This window comes from Rhagoletis pomonella, unplaced genomic scaffold (assembly GCF_013731165.1).
Source record: "Rhagoletis pomonella isolate Grant_MI unplaced genomic scaffold, Rhpom_1.0 Rhpom_scaffold_00010, whole genome shotgun sequence".
NCBI classification, from domain to species: Eukaryota; Metazoa; Arthropoda; class Insecta; order Diptera; family Tephritidae; genus Rhagoletis; species Rhagoletis pomonella.
Window position 1 is genome coordinate 34376062 of NW_023458564.1, and position 19498 is coordinate 34395559.

The 19498-nt window shown below is 39.8% G+C and overlaps 1 protein-coding gene across 1 annotated transcript; it reads left to right on the forward strand.

Moving 5' to 3' along the window:
- Positions 1–313: 313 nt before the first annotated feature.
- Positions 314–17169, forward strand: LOC118746271 (SH3 domain-binding glutamic acid-rich protein homolog). The gene is made up of 2 exons (XM_036480110.1): positions 314–715; positions 15089–17169. Exons 1-2 carry the CDS (start codon positions 671–673, stop codon positions 15578–15580), a joined length of 537 nt encoding a protein of 178 aa, XP_036336003.1. The 5' UTR covers positions 314–670; the 3' UTR covers positions 15581–17169.
- Positions 17170–19498: the final 2329 nt, after the last annotated feature.

Below are 19498 nucleotides of genomic sequence, written 5' to 3' on the forward strand. Positions count from 1 at the left end.
CACAAGCGAAAATTAAGAAAAAGCCACCACCAAATTGTAAAAGGCGAACAAATGTAAACAAACGGCTAATGTCAAAATCGCCCTACTTTTTTCATAAATGCGATTATAACGGGCTACTAAGAAGAGTGCGTTATCTTGTATTTTTGGTTCATGCGTTCAGCCAGTACTGGATCGCGATCCATATTGATCGTGAGACAGTGCCCGTAGGGCCTTCACTTTTACAAGTGGCGATGGAACTTTCTTCGATTTTAATCGATTCCACCCCACAGACATCGATGTTGTGTAAAAAAATAAAAAATCGATGTACCGATGCCAGAATCGACTTTTTTTGCACCTCTATCCGGGAAGAAAAGTCATAAATCAGAAAAGTCTAATAAGAAAAAAAGCTTGTAAAAATAGCATCAGTTCAATATTTATTCGAGTGAAATAAAATAAAATTAAACGGTTTCCAATAACTATACACGTCAAACAAAAGCTGGTGGTAGTTTTATTGCTTTCGCATTAGAAATTGGTATCGAAGGTGGACAAGCAAGTAGAGACACAGAGTCGCAGTTGAGATTTTAGAAACGACAACGGTGAAAAATAAAGAAAGAAGTGAACTTCGGTTGAAAGTTATCTAAAAAAATATTTGCAATAAATTGAGCTGCTGAACGAATTTAAACTCGTAAAAATGGTGTTGAAGGTGTACGTTAGCGGAATGTCCGGTAACAAGGAAGTAAGTATGTAATATTGTGCTAATGATAGTTGCGGCTATTGAAAAAATAAGTGAGGTATGTAGATGTATGCGGGTGGGGCAGTTGCCCAGAATGTGCGAATAAAAGGTAGTTGTCCATCGTTTCACAATGCGTTGTTTGAAGATTTTTTTGGTTAGTGCATAAGGGTAATCGGTCGACATGTCCGAATATTTTTAAGAACGAGCTATAAGATGTACTAGGCGGGGAGAATGGTATGCAATATGCGACAAAATTAATCGTTATAAGCGTTGTGGTCGAGGTTCAGTGGGCGGGCAGGGAGGTAGTGTAGTACATATGGATGTATTGGCGCTAGCGTTTGCTAAATACAAAATATATTTTGTCTTCGATCGTAAAAGTGTTGGTAGAGGTTTGTCATCATTCAACGATATGCTAATGTCCACATCTTTCTGGTTATTTTGTTTAATGCCACCTGTTAATTGATTAATAAAAGCATATTTATAATGCCATAAGAAGTCGAGTTTGAGTATACCTGAAGCGCAGCATTATACGTATTTGAATTAAAAAATCGTCCATATCACCATTTTAGTTGTAAGTCTTGATGAAAGTACGTATGTACATACATATGTACATGAGTATACATATATGGATGTTCATATGCACATACCTATGCGTGTAGGTACTTATGTACACACATATGCATGTATTTTTGTATGTGCACCCATTGTTTTACAATCACAGTAAATCGCCATGAATCACAACTTTCTGCCTACGTGCCACCATTTCGAGATTCATGAAGTATGGAGCAGACCGAAGTGATATCCTAATATTTGTATAATTAGTAGATATGTATGTTCAATAGCTTGGGCCGAAAATCCGCTTTTTTAGAATTTTGATTGGTAATAGCACAAATATGGTTCATTATGCTCTAAACACTATCTGTGTGAAAGAGGACAACTTTTGGTCAATATCTTAGGCTCGCCCAAGTCCATCAAAGTTCAAGTGCTAAAAAAATTTGTTCTTAGCTTACTTCAATTATCTACAAAAAAGGTCCATATACGCAATTATGTAGGACTAATACTTTCGAAGATACTTGCAATTTTATAAAAAAAAATATATTAATTAATGTATTTATTAATTTTTATTTTTTGAGCACATTGAACTTTAATGGACTTGGGCGAGCCTAAGATATTGACCAAAAATTGGCATGTCGTTGTTGTTGTTGTAGCGGCTACAACAACCCCGCCCAGATCGGTTGATATCTCAGTCGTTGTCGTCGAGTTCCACTAACGGCAGCCCTAAGAAGCGTGCAGCCTCTACAGGGTCGGTCCACAGGGACAAAGCCGTTAGGGTTGTCGGGTTTTCTGGTCATGCGAAGAGATGTTTCGCCGGGCACTCATTTGGCACATCAGAAGGAGCTCCGTCACGTCAGTGTCCGGTGGTTGTGTGCCTAGAACGGCATTCACAGGTCTAGAGTCTACATAACTCGAGACTGAGTCCCTGTGAATGCCGTTCAGGGCCTGTCGGTATGCTGACGGGACCAGAGGCTGCTTGATGAACTTCTGGACTTCGTCTGTCAGTTCGTATAGATGCCTCCTGACGTACCTAGGCGAGGGCTCCTCTGCAAGCAGCTGTCTCTTTGGGTGGCCACATCTGTGGCTTCCAACCAGAAACTGCTTGCAGAGCATTATGTTATGCTCCTTGATTGGGAGCATTTTCGCCTCGTCATAGAGGTGGTGTCCAGGTGACATCAGGAGGCATCCAGTCGCTGTCCTGTGTTGTCTGTAGCTTCATCCACTGCGTCCTTCTAGTCCACGGCGATCACACTGGTGTTGTGTAGTTTAAAACCGGCCGGCATATTGCCTTTTATGTTGCCAGCAACGTTTCTTTGTCTTTGCCCCGAGTACTGCCGGCTAGCGACTTGAGGACCTTGTTGCGGCTCTGTACTTTGTTGACAATAGCGGTTGCGTGCGCAGAGAAGGAGAACAGGCTGTCGAATGTTACTCCGAGTATTTTGGGGTTATTCACCGTCGGAGTTAGTGTATCATCGACGTGAATTCCCAGCGATAGCCTGACCTCCTTCGTCCAGGTGGTGAACAAGGTCGCAGAGGATTTCGTAGGGGAGAGGGCTAGACACTTTGCAGTGAAGAAGCGAGAAAGATCGGGGATATACCCGTTTACTTACGAACACAAGTCATCAATTCCATTCCCAGTCGCCATGATCGAGCAATCGTCGGCGTAAGAGACAATCCAGACTCCCTCTGGTGGTTGAGGGAGCTTTGAAATATGAAAGTTGAACAGTAGCGGGAAAGGACACCACCCTGTGGAACCCCCTGTTTTATTTTCCTAAGTTTGCTCTATTTGTCTCTAAACATTACCGACGAGTGTCGACCACTCAGATAATTTGCCGACCGCCGTTTGAGCCTCTTTGGGAGAGAGGAAGCCTCTATATCTTCTAGTAGCGTGGAATGGCTGACAGTGTCAAATGCCTTTGACAGGTCCAACGCTACTAGAATCGTTCTCTCAGAGGGACGGTTACGGTTAAGGCCAAGAGTTATCTGAGTGTTTATGGGGTTTAGTGCTGTTGTTGTACTGTGCACTTTACGGAAACCATGCTGAGGCTTCGCTGGGGTAAGGTGGTTCGTGATATACGGGAGCAGCAGGGCCTCAAGTGTCTTCGCTACCGCGGAAAGGAGTGTTATCGGTCGATACGAATCTCCTTTGTTGGCGGGTTTCCCCAGTTTGAGCACTGGGTCCACTCTCCCCACCTTCCAGATGTCTGGGATGATGCGAGTGGCCATTGACAAATTGAGTACCTCCGTTAGGTACGCTACTCCCGCAGGACCCAAATTTTTAGCATCAGCATGCATATTCCGTCGGGACCCATGGCTTTGGAGGCTTTCGCCTTCCCGATGGCCACCTGAACTTCACCGCAAGTGAAAGCAAGGGGGGCACAAGTTGTTGGCAGTTTGTGCAGCCTTCTGGTCACTCGACACTTGGCTTTGTCCACCGGAGGATGCAGTATGAACTGCCGGCTAAAATAGCTCGCGCATCGCTCCGGGTCCGACGAAGCATGGTCTCCGAAAGAAATTTCGACTCTGTCGTCGTGCTCCGCGGCTCTGTTGTCGAATCTCCGCGTTGAGATCCCTGATACAGGGATCTCCGGGATCGGCCTGACGGAGGCTGTCACGCTCATCGGCTAGAACAGCCGCTTCGGCAGGGAAATTTGGACGTGGTTCTGTAATGCATCCTGTCGGTACGAAGCGAGCTGCAGCAGCGGTGACAGCCCTGCGGAACTTACGTTCACCAAGGTTGTCGTCGGTTGGTGTGGGGAGAGCAGGGAAGGTGTTTTCAGTAAATTCCGCGAAGCCTTTCCAATCAGCTTTAGAGAAGTTGATATAGGTTCGCTGCTCCGCGCAAGCAAAGTCGGTTGGTTTATCGATCGAGATGACTATGGGCAGATGGTCTGATGCCAAAGTCAGCATAGGTCGCCATGATATGCTGTTTATCAGACCAGCGCTGACTATTGTTATGTCTGGCGAGCTGCAGCAGGTGCCCATAATCCTGGTGGGTGCGTCGTCGTTCATTGTGCAGAATGTCGAATCGTCTATCTGCTCAGCCAAATCAGTTCCCCTATGATCGTTTGACAGGCTTGAGTGCCAAAGATCGTGGTGCGCATTAAAGTCACCTACTACCAACCGGTTTTCACCTCTGAGGAGCGCACCTATATCAGGGTGATATCCTGCCGGGCAGCAGATGACAGGGGGTATGTACACGTTAAATATTTCGAGCTCAACATCGCTTGACCGGATAGCAATGCCCTGACATTCTAGGGTTGTATCCCTGCGGTCGATGTCTGCTTCGATAAGACGATACTGCACGGTGTGGTGCGTGATGAACGCTAAGCCACCACCATTATCTCGCTCGCGATCTCGACGGTGCACGTTGTACCCGGCACAATTCAACAATGTTAAATGTGAATAACGGTGAAAATAAATATAAAACTTATACATACATATTTATTTCGGTCATTTCTAAACAAGGTGTACAGGTTTTTTTGGATTTTTTTTAATACTACGTTCAAATTAACGAGCTAAACATGTTAAATAGGCTTGAACCAGTTAAATGAACAAAACGTGTTCATAAACAAGTTAAATCGCATGCAATTATTATTGTATTATTAATTCGCCGTGTTTACAACAAACACATCATTTTGACATTATTGTCATGACAATATTGCCCGGCGTAACCCCTAAGTTAGGTTCTACATTAGGGATGTTAAACTTTTCGTTTTTTACGATCCCAGGATTTTCGGGATCTCGTTATCACAATCCCGGGATTTATCCCGAGATTTAGATATTCATTATTTTTCAATAACTTAATAGATTGGGGCTTATACTTATGTTAGTGTTTGGCGGAGCTTTTCCTCCGATTTGTGGCGTGCACCTTGATGATGTAACACAAAGGGGAGGGACCTACTGTTTTACGCGGACTCCGAACGGCGATTGTATTTTTATGAGAAGCTTTTTTTCATGGCAGAAATACACTCGGAGGTTTGCCATTGCCTACCGAGGGGCGACCGCTGTTAAAAACAAACTTTTTTTAATTTTTGTGCGATGTTGCTTTGACCAGCGGCCGCCAAAAACTTAATTCAAACAAGTAAGAAAGTCTAAGTTCGGGCGGAGCCGAACATTAAATACCCGGCGCAAGTATTAAATATATGTTTTTCACCTTTCCGAAAGCTACCGCTACATGGTAAGCCGGGGTGTATCAATTTTGAGTAACTTAGCGTCCTTAAATTTCGATATATTGAAGTTTCAAGCATTTCTGAAATTTATCGTTATATGAAAAGCGGCCGTAATTTTAGTCTGATTTCAATAATTTTCAACGTTTTGCTTTTATGTGGCAAGCACAATAACCATACCGGGTGTTGGTACAAATTGGTAGAACGGTTACCGAGATACATATATGTGATCAGAAGTGGGCGGTGCCACGCTCATTTTCCAAAATTGTATCATTAACGTATTTCTTGGTAAAGAATTGTTGCGAGCATCAATTTTGAATAAATTAGCTTTTATTATTATTATTATTATTATTATTATTATATAGAAAGAAAGTGATCAATCACTGACTTACAATAATTAAGGAGCACTAGTTGCATAGACCTTCGGCTCTCTAGAAAAACTGATTAAGATTAATTCAATATACATACTTAACCTATACATAATACATATCAGTTTATTTAAATTCGTTAATCTAACAAATTTTGCGACTGTTTGTATGTTTCTTGTTTCCACCTCTTTTAAGTAGATCGACGGGGTATTAATACCGAAAACTTCTTTCCTGATTGTGTTAAACGATGGGTATTCGTCAATAAGATGAATTACTGTGAGGTTATTTGAATTGCAATATGGACACTGCGGTTTATTTGTTCCTTTCAGAATGTGGCTATGCGTGATGATTGAGTGACTAATTCGCAGCCGAGTAATGAGTCTTAAATCTTTACAGGATACGTTCAGTGGAAAACTTGGTTTCTTTCCCTCTAGGTTATAATTAGAATAGTGATGTCTGAAGTTGGTCCAATCCTGTATCTTAGTATTTGTCATTTGCCTTTGTATTAGTAGGAGTACGTCACTATTTAGTACAGCCTGGCAAGTAATTAGTGGTTCGTTAGTGGCAAGTTTTGCTCTCTGATCAGCCGCTTCGTTGCCGGCAGTACCAACATGGCCTGGGACCCACATAATTTTTATCATTTGCTTTCGTTCTGCCAACATGGAGCGTATTGACAAAGCAAGGGCGTTTTTATTCTTCACATTAGTCAACATGTTAATTGCGGAAAGACTATCGATGCAGATCTTGTTTGTGATAAATGCAATTTTAACCGCTTGACGTATTGCTTCTACTTCAGCTGTGTAAACTGAGCAAAAAGGATAGAGTAGACCCGCACGCAAGGTATTTTTGCTTTCGTCGACAACTGCAAATGCTGTATGAAAAATGGTTTTCGACGCGTCCGTATATAAAAAATTCCAACCTTTGTTTTTAAAGTCTGTGTTGAGTTCCAAAAAAACTTCGAAAAACTAGTGGTGAAGTATTCGTTTTGTGATAGGCCATGAGCTCGGGACAAATAAAACTATTGAGGCATTGCCAAGGCGGCGGTGTTTTGAATACTGGAGTCTTTGGTGTAAGTGTAAGACCTAGTTCCTTCGCCAAAGAAATACATCTGGCGATTGTGGACTTACGTTTTAGTGGTCTCCTTCTTATAACTTCTGAAGCTACCAATTTGTTGAGCGTGCGATTATTGCCGTTAAGTATTTTAGGTATTAGGCTCAGTGTGTTATGAGTTACTCGTTCTTGTAAGGACGGGAGTCCAGCTTCCATTAAAATACATTTCAGTGGTGAAGTAGGGAAGGCACGTATGCTTCTCCGAGCTGCCGCGTGGTATTCTGGTGATATTAATTTAAGCTGACTTTTTGAGCAGTGCCCATAGATTGTTAGGCCATAGTCCACTTTTGACAGGATAAGTGCTTTCGTTATGTTTATAAGCGTTGTTGGGTGTACAAAGCAGTGCTTCGACGATATATAACAACGATATAACAATATTAAGGCGAGTTATTAGGTTTTTTTTTTAATATAAGTACAATGATCTTTGTAAGTCAGTTTTTTTTATCGAAAATAATACCTAAGATTCTTAAGCTATCGCAGTTCGCAATATGAACATTGTTGATACTTAAATTAAGCGGTTGACAAGCATGTTTATTACAAAGGTGTAACATTTTACATTTTTCATAAGCAAGAGATGTTCCCGAATTATGTGACCAAACGAAAATGTCGGTAAGGATTTGATTAAAATCCGTATGCACTTGTGATAACTCTTTACATTTAGTGAACAGAATGACATCATCGGCATAGATTACATATGATATTCTTTTGTAATTATTAAGTATGTTGTTAATTTCATCAAAAGCAACTATAAATAGAACTACCGAGAGAAAGGTTACCGAGATACATATGTATATGTGATCATAAGTTCGCGGTGTCACGCCCATTTTCCAAAATTTTATCAAAAGAAATTTATTTCTTGGTAAAGAATTGTTGCAAGCATCAATTTTGAATAAATTAGCTTTAATATTTACTGATTTATCGAAGATTTTGTATTTCCCTAAATTACCGTTATATGGGATGTGAGCGTGGTTATTGTCCGATTTTAAAAATTTTAGGCCATTTGGTATGCCGTACCAAGGCCAACAACTGTGCCAAGTTTGGAAGAAATTGGTGCAGCGGTTACCAAGATATACACATATAACCATAAGTGGGCGCGGCTACGCCCATTTTCTAAAAATTTATAATATTCTTATTTTTCGTCTAAAATTTATTGTAAATATCAATTTTGAGTGAATAATCTTCAGTAGCTACTAAAATATCGCAGTTTTCGTATTCCTGAAAATTACCGTTATATCGGAAGTGGGCGTGATTACAGTCCGATTTCGCCCAATACCAACCTACCTTGGATAAATGGAAACCTACCTACCAAATTTCGTTGAGATATCTCAATTTTTGCTCGAGTTATCGTGTACACGGACGGACGGACAGACAGACATAGCTTAATCGACTTCTCTATTCATTATGACCATTTATGTATACATTTGTCTATATCTATCTCGATTCGTTTTGGCTGTTACAAACAACCGTTATGTGAACAAAGTTAATATACCCTTGTGCACAAGTGCGCTCGGGTATAAAAAATTGCTTCATTATTGTTTGAGAAGCTCTCCTATCATAAAATAAATAATAAATAAATGGGCTTGAAACCTACCTTTTTATTTAAAATGAAAATTATTTCATAAGCAAGAAAACAAAAGACAGTCGGGTCTACGTAACCGGAACGACCCAGATTTATATTTGGCCAAGGACTGTCACTCCAGCAACACTCTCCAAAAACTCTTTGGGGAACTTGTATGCTGCAACAACAACAACAACAACAACAACAGTAATTGAATGTATGAATACGCATTTAATAATACTTTAGCGTGTACAAATCTGATAAAGTAACTTAAGGTATGTCGAAAAAAGCTCGATGCAAAAAAATGTATTTTTTGATTGAAAGAATTTCATATATACATGCATACTAATGGTAGAAATAAAATAAACGGCTTATTTCGACCAGTTTTGTCTATATTTCTTTTTAACCGACTTCAAAGAAATGAGAAGGTTATGAATTCGTCGGAATATTTTTTTTATGAATGTTACCGCATAACTGTGGCCAGAGTTCGGCAGTGAATAGCTCAGCTTATGAATATGCTCACATGCTCATGTATCACCCATGGCAGCCATAATTGGTAACATTCTACCAAAATTGGTAACTTTTAAACGGTTTGGTAACTTGGTAACTTTTATTTCGTTTTGGTAACTTTTGCAACTAAACATCTATTTGCATTACTAGAAAGAAATGAATTATGTTTTGAATATGCATAATTATAAAAACCCCTCGAGTTTCAGTGGCAGCACTACTGACACTTTTACAAAATTACTTCTATTAAATTAGAGTCATCTCATATTCGAATACTGGAAATATTTGAATTACAGTGGCAGCACCAAGGGCTGCACTTTTAAAACAACTTTCGAATTTTTGCGATAAATTTTGAATTTTACCCTCTCATGTTTTAATACTGGCCATCTGGCAATTTTTGGTAGGGTCCATAAATCGTTTTGAAAAAAAAAAAATGTCGCGTGCTTTTTACCAGACCCATCTACCGACATGTATTTCGACACCTACCGACATATATTTCGACGTACAGTAAATTATGAAAAACCGAAAAAATAGCAAAAAATAGCAATTTTCGCAATTTACTCGAAATTTCGCACGAGTCAAACGAACGGTTAAAAGCACCCGCCACTTTTTTGTCTGCCGGTACTATTATTCCGTGAGTCGCAGGTCCAAGTATCGGCACATTCCGAACGAAAAATTACACTGAAAATGGCACAACGCCGAAACCGGTTTGTCTCCAAACCAAATTTGACAAGGGATGATGGAAAATCGTTCCACATTACATCATACTCCTACCCTGGCACATGCAGTAATTAATTGATAGAAAAATATTTTCTAATAAAAAAAATTATTATAATTGTCAATAGCATTTTCAATCTTGATAATTTATCAAGAAAATAGATTTAAACTTCTGTGCTAGAACTGGGAGTTCTTGATAAATAATCAAAAATTGACAAATTATAAAAATATTGAATTTATTAAGTGCACAGAACCGGGCTGTAAGTATATACATATTTGTTATGAAATATAGCAGTGTTATTCAGCATATTTTTTCCTCACTGAAGAAGTGAAGATTTTGATAGTGAAGATTTGGTAATTTTTGGTAACTTTTCTTAAGAGATTTTGGTAGAAAAAAATGTTGGCGAGTGGCAACCATGGTATCACCGGTTTGTTCACTCAAACTTGCTCTCACTAAAAAATGTTACTCTCTCACAATTGCTTGGCTTGCTTGTAAACTAGTGAGCATGAATATCTTTCACAATCGCTGATCGCTTCCACTTCGCTTGGCTTGCTTCTCTTTATGCAATTGTTTGAGATTCATTGTATACCGCTCATAGTTTATTCATGAACTCATACATAAATTCAGCGCCTCTGGAGTTTTGCTTTGCGCGCAAGATCGTTTGGGACGTTGAATACTCAGTATATCCAGTAAACAAACTTAGCTATTTTGTTCCACCAAATTTGGCCCCCATAAAGGACTAGTGTTGCAAGCAACGCTTTTTCGGCAATAAGGGTGTTGTGCAGCAATTTTATGTGGTGAAAATTATTTTAGCACTGGAAAAATGGATAGAACAATATTGCAGTGCGATTGAACATCTCAGGTTTAACTGAAATATAAATGTATTAAGATATTTATTTTACTAATAAATACCATTTTTTTATTTTACTGTGTCGATATCGTAGCACAAATATTTGTAATTTAGAATTTAAGTTAATTGTGAAATATATTGAATGCACAAATTAAATTATGGGAGCGATTTATTCACATAGAATTGGATATAGGGTTGATGATATACTTTAAACTTGAAACCACTGCGTACGTGGCCCCTTGCTGCACCAATCGAGCTGCCTCCACGGCACAACAGAGTCCGCCTGAGCAACTCACCACAAACACAACCGTACCACAACACAATACAATAAACAATACCACAGACACAACAGACCACACCACAGATACAACTGCACCACCACCCACACGCCACCGTCAACAACTGTTAGTTCCTCCGACAATCTGCACGGTATGCCAGTCCAGGACATTCCGTAATGTGACATCAGTCAAGTGCAACACCTGCCTTGGCTGGTGTTAGTTTAGGGCGTGCTCAAGACTGGGCACCACGCGAGATTGGACGAGGGACTATGAAGGCCCATGCTGTAGCGGCTACAACAACCCCGCCCAGATCGGTTGATATCTCAGTCGTTGTCGTCAAGTTTCACTAACGGCAGCCCTAGGAAGAGTGCAGCCTCTATCGGGTCGGTCCACAAGGACAAAGCCGTTAGGGTTGTCGGGTTTTCCGGGAATGCAAAGAGATGTTTCGAGTTATGTGGGGTCTCTCCGCATGCCGGACACTCATTTGGCACATCCTCATTAAATCTACTTAGGTAGGAGTTTAACCTGCTGCAGTAGCCAGATCGAAGTTGGGCTATTGTTGTTCGTGTTTCCCGAGGCAGATGAAGCTCCGTCTCGTCTATGTCCGGTGGTGGTGTGCCTAGAACGGCATTCACAGGTCTAGAGTCTGCTCGGCCGCAACCCCTAGCTGCGACGCCGACCACTAACACCACAGGGCAACAGCCTCAGCAGCAGCAGGCACAGCATGTGGCGGCACGGCAACACACATAACTAACACCCCACATTCCAATAAGTCTCCCTAGGCACACGAAGATTTTACAATTCAACTGTAACGGATTTCAGAGCAAGATCGAGGAGATAACGGTTTTCATGGGTCGGCACGGAATATTAATAGCTGCGGTCCAAGAGACGAAGCTGCACGGCAATTCAACACTGTTGAATTGCGCCGGATACAACGTGCACCGTCGAGATCGCAAGCGAGATATTGGTGGAGGCCTAGCGTCCATCACGCACCACACCGTGCAGTATCGTCTTATCGAAGCAGACATCGACCGCAGGGATACCATCCTAGAATGTCAGGGAATTGCTATCCGGTCAGGCGATGTCGAGCTCGAAATATTTAACATATACATACCCTCTGCACCAGCTGCCCGGCAGGATATCACCCTGATATACATAGGTGCGCTCCTCAGAGGTGAAACCCGTATCCTAGTTGGTGACTTCAATGCGCACCACGATCTTTGGCAATCAAGCCTGTCAAACGATCGTAGGGGAACACAATTAGCTGAGCAGATAGACGATTCGACATTCAGGATTATGGGCAGCTGCTGCAGCTCGCCAGACCTAACAATAGTCAGCGCTGGTCTGATAAACAGCGTATCATGGCGACCTATGCTGACTTTAGCATCAGACCATATGCCCATAATCATCTCGATTGATAAACCAGCTGACTTTGCTTCCGCGGATCACCGGACCTATGTCAACTTTTCTAAAGCTGATTGGAAAGGCTTCGCGGATGTTACTGAAAGCGCCTTCACTGCACTACCCATACCAACCGACGTTCGCGTAGGTGAACGTAAGTCCCGCAGGGTTGTCACTGCTGCTGCAGCCCGCTTCATCCCAGCGGGATGCATCTCGGACCCTCGGCCGAATTTTCCTGCAGAAGCGGCTGTCCTAGCCGATGAGCGCGACAACCTTCGTCAGGCCGATCCCGGAAATCCCCGCATTCGGGATCTCAACTCGGAGATTCGGCAACTTCTGAACGTACATAAGCGGAAGAAATGGGAAGAGCACCTGAAGACCTGCAACTTCGCCTCTGGTGTGAGTAAGCTTTGGTCAACCGTGAGGTTATTTTCCAACGCGACGAAGCGTGACGACAGAGTTGAAATAGACTTTGGTGAACACGCTTCGTCGGACCCGAAGCGATGTGCGAGCTATTTCTACCGGCAGTTCATCCTGCATCCTCCGGTGGATAAAGCCAAACGTCAAGAAGGCTGCACAAACTGCCAAAACCAAGAGTAGCGTACCAACGGGGGTCCTCAACTTTTCAATGGCCACTCTCGTCATTCCAGACATCTGGAAGATGGGGAGAGTGGTCCCACTGCTCAAACTGGGGAAATCAGCCAACAAAGGAGAGTCTTATCGACCGATAACCCTCCTTTCCCCGGTAGCGAAGACACTAGAGGCCTTCCTACTCCCGTATTTCACGAACCACCTGACCCCAGCGCAGCATCAGCATGGGTTTCGTAAAGTGCACAGTACAACAACAGCACTTAACGCCATAAATACCCAGATAACTCGTGGCCTAAACCGAAAGCGCCCCTGTGAGATAACCATTCTAGCAGCGCTGGACCTGTCTTAAGGCGTTTGACACTGTCAGCCATTCAATGCTAGAGGCCTCCTCTCTCCCACAGGGAATCAAACGGTTGTCGGCGAATTATATGAGTGGTCGTCACTCGTCGGTAACTTTTAGAGACAAATCGAGCAAACCGAGGAAAATAAAACAGGGGGTTCCACAGGGTGGTGTCCTTTCCCCATTACTGTTTAACTTTTATATTTCAAAGCTACCTCAACCACCAGAGGGAGTCTCGATTGTCTCTTATGCCGACGATTGCTCGATCATGGCGTCCGGGAATGGAATTGATGACTTGTGTTCGAAAGTAAACGGTTATCTCGCCGAGCTTTCTCGCTTTTTCACTTCACGGAGCCTAACCCTCTCCCCTACAAAATACTCAGCCACACTTTTTACCACCTGGACCGACGGTGAACAAGCCGAAGATACTCGGAGTAACATTCGACAGTCTGCTCTCCTTCTCGGTGCATACAACCGCAATTGTCAACAAAGTACAAAGCCGCAACAAGATCCTCAAGTCGCTAGCCGGCAGCACCTGGGGCAAGGACAAAGAAACGTTGCTGGCAACGTACAAGGCAATTGGCCGACGGGTTCTGAGCTACGCTGCGCCAGTGTGGTCACCGGGGACTAGTAGGACGCAGTGGATGAAGCTGCAGACTTGCCAGAACACGGCACTTAGGACAGCGACAGGATACCTCCTGATGTCGCCGCAACACCACATGCACGAGGAGGCCCACATGCTCCCAGTTAAGGAGCATAACATAATGCTCTGCAGGGAGTTCCTGGTTGGGAGTCACAGATGTGGCCATCCAAACAGGCAACTCCTTGCAGAAGAGCCTTCGCCCAGGAACGTCAGGAGGCATCTCTACGAACTGACGGACGAAGTCCAGAGGTTCATCAAACAACCCCTGGACCCGACAACCTATCGACAGGCCTTGAACGGCATTCACAGAGAGGCAGTCTCGAGTTATGTAGACTCCCGACCTGTGAATGCCGTTCCACCAGACGTGGACGAGACAGAACTTCGTCTGCCTCGGGAGACTCGGACCACAATAGCCCAACTACGCTCTGGTTACTGCAGCAGGTTTAACTCATACCTAAGCACATTAAGCGAAGATATTCCAAATGAATGCCCGGCATACGGAGAGTCGCCCCATGACTCACAGCATCTCTTCGCATACCCTCTAAACCCCACCACGCTAGCGCCCCTGTCCCTATGGACATACCCCGTCGAGGCTGCACGCTTCCTAGGGCTGCCGTTAGTGGAGCTTGACGACAACGATTGAGGGACTAACCGATCTGGGCGGGGTTGTTGTAGCCGCTACAACAACAACAACAACAACAACATGCATAACAGAGCCTTAAGACTTTTTGTATACAAGTTTTTGTAGTAATATTGGAAATTAATAAACTTAATAAATTTTTTCTGCTTCATGTTTAATCAGCTGAATTATTTGACCTGACACCTGGCTTTATGTTGTTAAAATTTCCTTTAAAAAAGCGCCACCAGCGGTTCCATTTGCAAATCTATGTATGTCTCTATGTTTCAATTAAACATGCCAAATGTGAAGCAAATCAGAGCATAAATACGGGTTCTCAAAATATCTCGACCCTGGCGCCACCTAACGAGACAAAAATGGTCTTGCTTACATAACCAGTATACATATACTATAAAAAGTAGCCAAAACGGACTATAAATAAGATAAATATAGGACTTTTTTTTTTTAGCTTGAAAACTCATCGAAAAACTGAAAACTTTTGTTTGAAATAAAAAAACCGATTTATTCGATAAAAAAATCCGGTTTATTCGATATTCGAAAAATCAATATTAAAAAAAATCGCCTATGGACATCCAAAAACCCGGTGGAAACCGGTTTGGAAAATCCGATTCAATCCCCCTAGTAATTATGTTTTCCTTTTTTCTTTGATAGGTAAAGAAACGTCAACAGCGTGTTTTGATGATCCTTGACAGTAAAAATATCAAGTACGACGTAGTGGACATCACTGAGCCAGGAAAAGAAAGCGAGAAGGAATTAATGCAAACGAAATCGACGAGCAATGGAGCGACAGTTAGCGACACTGATCCGCGCCACCCACTGCCACCGCAAATATTCAACGAAGAAGAATACTGTGGCGACTATGATGCATTTGACTTGGCCAATGAGATAGATACGTTGGAACAGTTCTTGAAATTGGCACCAGCCGACACGACAGCTGTTTCTAGTGCACAGCTAGAGCTAAAACAGGAAAACGGTGAAGTCAAAGTAGCAACAAAAGCAGACGATGATGAGAACAAGGAAAATAAAGAGACCGTTGAGGAGAAAAAGGATGGCGCAGAGGCTGAGAAAGCTGCTGATGACAACGAAGCAACTGCCAGCACTGGGGAGGCAGCAAACGGCGATAATGCGAATGCTGAGGTTTGAGCTGCTAGTTTTTATGTTAACAGCCATTCGAGAAATTTTATATGCAAACATCGCTAGATATTGCTAACTCGCAAATTATTATGCTCTTATGCAGCATATTAACATTAACATGAAAGTCTTTTTGCTTATTCTTATTTTTTTTGTTTTGCCATTATTTTAAATTATGTATTTCAATACTTTCGTTTAATTTAAAATTTTTATACTGCGCAAAAAATAGCAATCGAATCGATTATTAAAACTAACAACCAGTGTGCAAAATATTATTATATAACATGACATTTACATATTGTGTACAACTAATTAAGTTAGTGACATTTTGACCAGTTTTGGCAAATTTTCTTTTAATGTTTATTATCTTTAGTAAAAGTCTAGCTCATTAAATAACAAGCACCATATAAATCCATATTTCAAACTTTGTACAAAAATTACAAAAATTCAAAAAAATTTCACCCAAATTTCAAACTTTTTAGAAACATTTTATGTATGCAGAATTATTCCTCATTGAATTTTAGAGCAAGTTTCAGTTCACTATGAATTCGTGTTGATTTTTATAATTTTTTTTTTTTGCTAATGCACAACACATTTTCTTCCAATATAAAGTAGAATCGAAATTTCTTTTATAACTTTTATAAGAAATAATAAACATTAACAAAAGAAAAATAGCCAATGCTGGTCAAAAGTTACTAACTTAATTAGTTGACCAAAAGTATGCGTTTGCATATTTATTATTTACTTAAATATTTTAGTTCTGGTTTAGTATTCATGCTTTGATCATTTAAGCTTTGACAAATATTTGTACGTGAGCCCACAAAAAAGACATACTTGGTAAGAATCCGTTTATAGGAAGCATAAAGTGCATACAGGTTTTTGATAAAATATGCATAGGTAACAAATATTTACAAAATTATGTAAATTCAATGGAAAACGATTTTGATAGCTGCTTTCTCAAGTCATAGCAATAAAGGGCAATATATTTTAGTTTCAAGTTTTATCATATTAAAATGGAAACATTAAGATTTTCAATCTTCCAATTATTTCATTATCCATATATGCTAATAAATTAAAAAAATACAAATTTTTTCGACTCCCGCATCCTACGAAAGGAAGTATACTTTACATTTTGAATACATTGTGAGAAGTACTATATACTGAAATATACAGATGAACGTAAATAGTTATCAATAATAGGCGTCAATATAATACGAATAACAAACGTATATTTGTCTAGACGAAGAATATATCGAACTTTTTAAGGCTTCGAAAAATATAATACATTTACTACAAACACATTCATAAATAAAATGGATTTAAAAGCTTTATAAAAAAATTCTATTTGTAAATCATTCAAATTCATTTTATTTTTGATGAATTTCGGGTTTAATGTGTATAGAAATCTGTATGTCACAAAAGCCAGAACAAAATTCATATGAACTCCGATTCAACAAAAAGAAGAAATACTTGTTGAAATATGTATTTCTTACTTTGAACTTTAGTGGTAGCAACGAAAGTATTCCCACTTTAAATTACTTTAAGTCATATTTTTCAAATTAAAAAATAAATCATCATCAACGTGTATTTTGAACCCTTTTTTTAAACCAACAGTTTTTATTGGGACGATTATAAAAAACACAACACAGATGTATTAATGAAAGCAAGAATAAAAGACATAAGAAGATAACTTTGCGCGTGTGTAACTACATAATGTATGTATGTATATGCTTTAAATTCGATAAAATACATTCTTGTAATTCTATAAAACGTATGTTTGCTTTATGTTGTCTTAACTGTTGTCTGTATACATATCAACATTAGGGTGAACCTTAATTATATGGAGAAAAATAAATGTGGATGTTCAGTCTCACCCCCTAGAAATGTGCGAATGGCCTGAATAGGTCAATCAAAAAAGATTTAAAGGTGGCTCACAGCGCTCAAAGTTTTCCATATATGTAGTTCCATAGTTATCATTAAAAAATGGTTGAACAAGTAATTGGGTGTTATTATTGGAAGTCTCCTGAAGAGAAATAGAGCTTTCCGATCGAAAAATATTGAGTTTCAAGAATTCCATACCATTTCTGGGCCATTCCATTGTGACTAAAGGGGCATTTTACTCCAGAAGCTGATCAATTGTGAATTTTAACTATGTCGTCGAAAGATATTTTTTAACATAGAACGATAACTAATGTATAAAATTGCTTTAACAAAAATACCAAACGATTTCTTAGTTTTATGTTACTATCATTTGAATGGATGTGACTGGTGGGAGACTGAAAAGAACTCTATTTTACCTTTGTGCACTCAAATATGAATTTTAGCCAAAACACTTAATATTCACGAACGATGTATTTGTGTTGTAAAATATGAATTATACGCTTTCGTTTTCAATAAAAATGAGGCTTATATAATCTTCATAGAAATATTAAAAAATATTTAAAGTTGTGACTGGTGAGACATCTCCTTGTGACTGCTGCAAAGTAATTATGCATGAAATAAAAGCTTCTATAGAGAAAAATTACAACTTCTTTTGATTTGTTAATAAGGGTATTCAGACTATACTCGTTAAGGTCTTAATTAACTCCCACCATTGTTTTGTTTTTGTAAATTACCGAATATATCATTACCAACTTAACGAGGTGAAAAGTCTGATAATGTGGTAACACACGCGTTAAAATGTCGGCTGATTCCTTTCTGTCACTTATTTGCGAAAAGAGCATACAGTTTATCAATAGTTCAATAAACCTTTCTGCCATGGAATTAATAAATGTTTATAAATAAAAGAAGTTTACGTCAGCTGATTAGAAAGTAATTTTAACCAGAAAAATAATAAGGTTCGTTCGAAGTTGGAAGTGTTGCCGAGTTACAAAAAAAACGAATTAATACATTAACGAGAATAGTCTGAATACCCTTAGTATTTTCCCACAGTTTAATGAAATGTAGTCATTTAAAAAGAGGTTACTACTGAAATAGAGATAACTAGTGAACCCGCATGGCGTTAAAACGCGCAAAATTGAATTTCAAAAATCTAAAAAACTTCCAAATATAAGTCACAGTTATAAGCGATAAAAGTGCCACATTTCATCTAAATCCGTGTAGCCGTTTTTTAGTGAAGAGAGGTCTTGCATATTGCAGGTTTTTAATTTCATCAAATTTCAAATCACCCTTTACCGATAAAAAAGATCTTTAGTAAAAAAAATAAAACTTTATCGCCATCTACAGGTTAAGGTCTTTAATTTGACCTCTAATTTTTAAAATTCAAAACACGCTGAAAATCGAATGACATCACACAAAATACCTATACTTTTAGGTCGATATGTTTTTTTTTTTCGAAAAGGTGGCCAGCCTAATTAAAGATATTTTCAAACTAAAGCTTTCATAAATTTCTTTCGAATCACACCCATATCTAAATATTTCATAAAACTTGTGTGTACGTAAATTCGACTTTTAAAAATTTATTTCAAACTTAAATCTCTCGCCTGACATTATGATACACGTGTGTTTCAATAGCAGATGAACTAATTTGAATTTGATTGTTCAAACACGTTGCAACCCTCCTAAATAAAGGTCAGAAATAAAGAGTTTTCAAGCCCATTTCGATTGATACCCATCCTTTAATAATTCGTCGAACTTATTGAATAATTTGAATGTAACTTTTTAAACACGTGGCAGCCTTGCTCAAACGTTCCAAATGTTCAGACTAAATATTTCTTAACACTCTTTCGTTTGACTCCCGTATTTTATATAATTCACATAAATTTTGCATTAGTTAATTAAATTAAACCTTTCAAACAGATGGCACCCCACTTGAAAAGTATTTTCAAGCTAAACTCTTGTTAAGGCTCCTTTGTCTTAAAATTGCGATACATATTTTAATTAAGTGTTAAAATTTAGTTGAGTTTGATTTTTTAAACATGGGGCAACCCC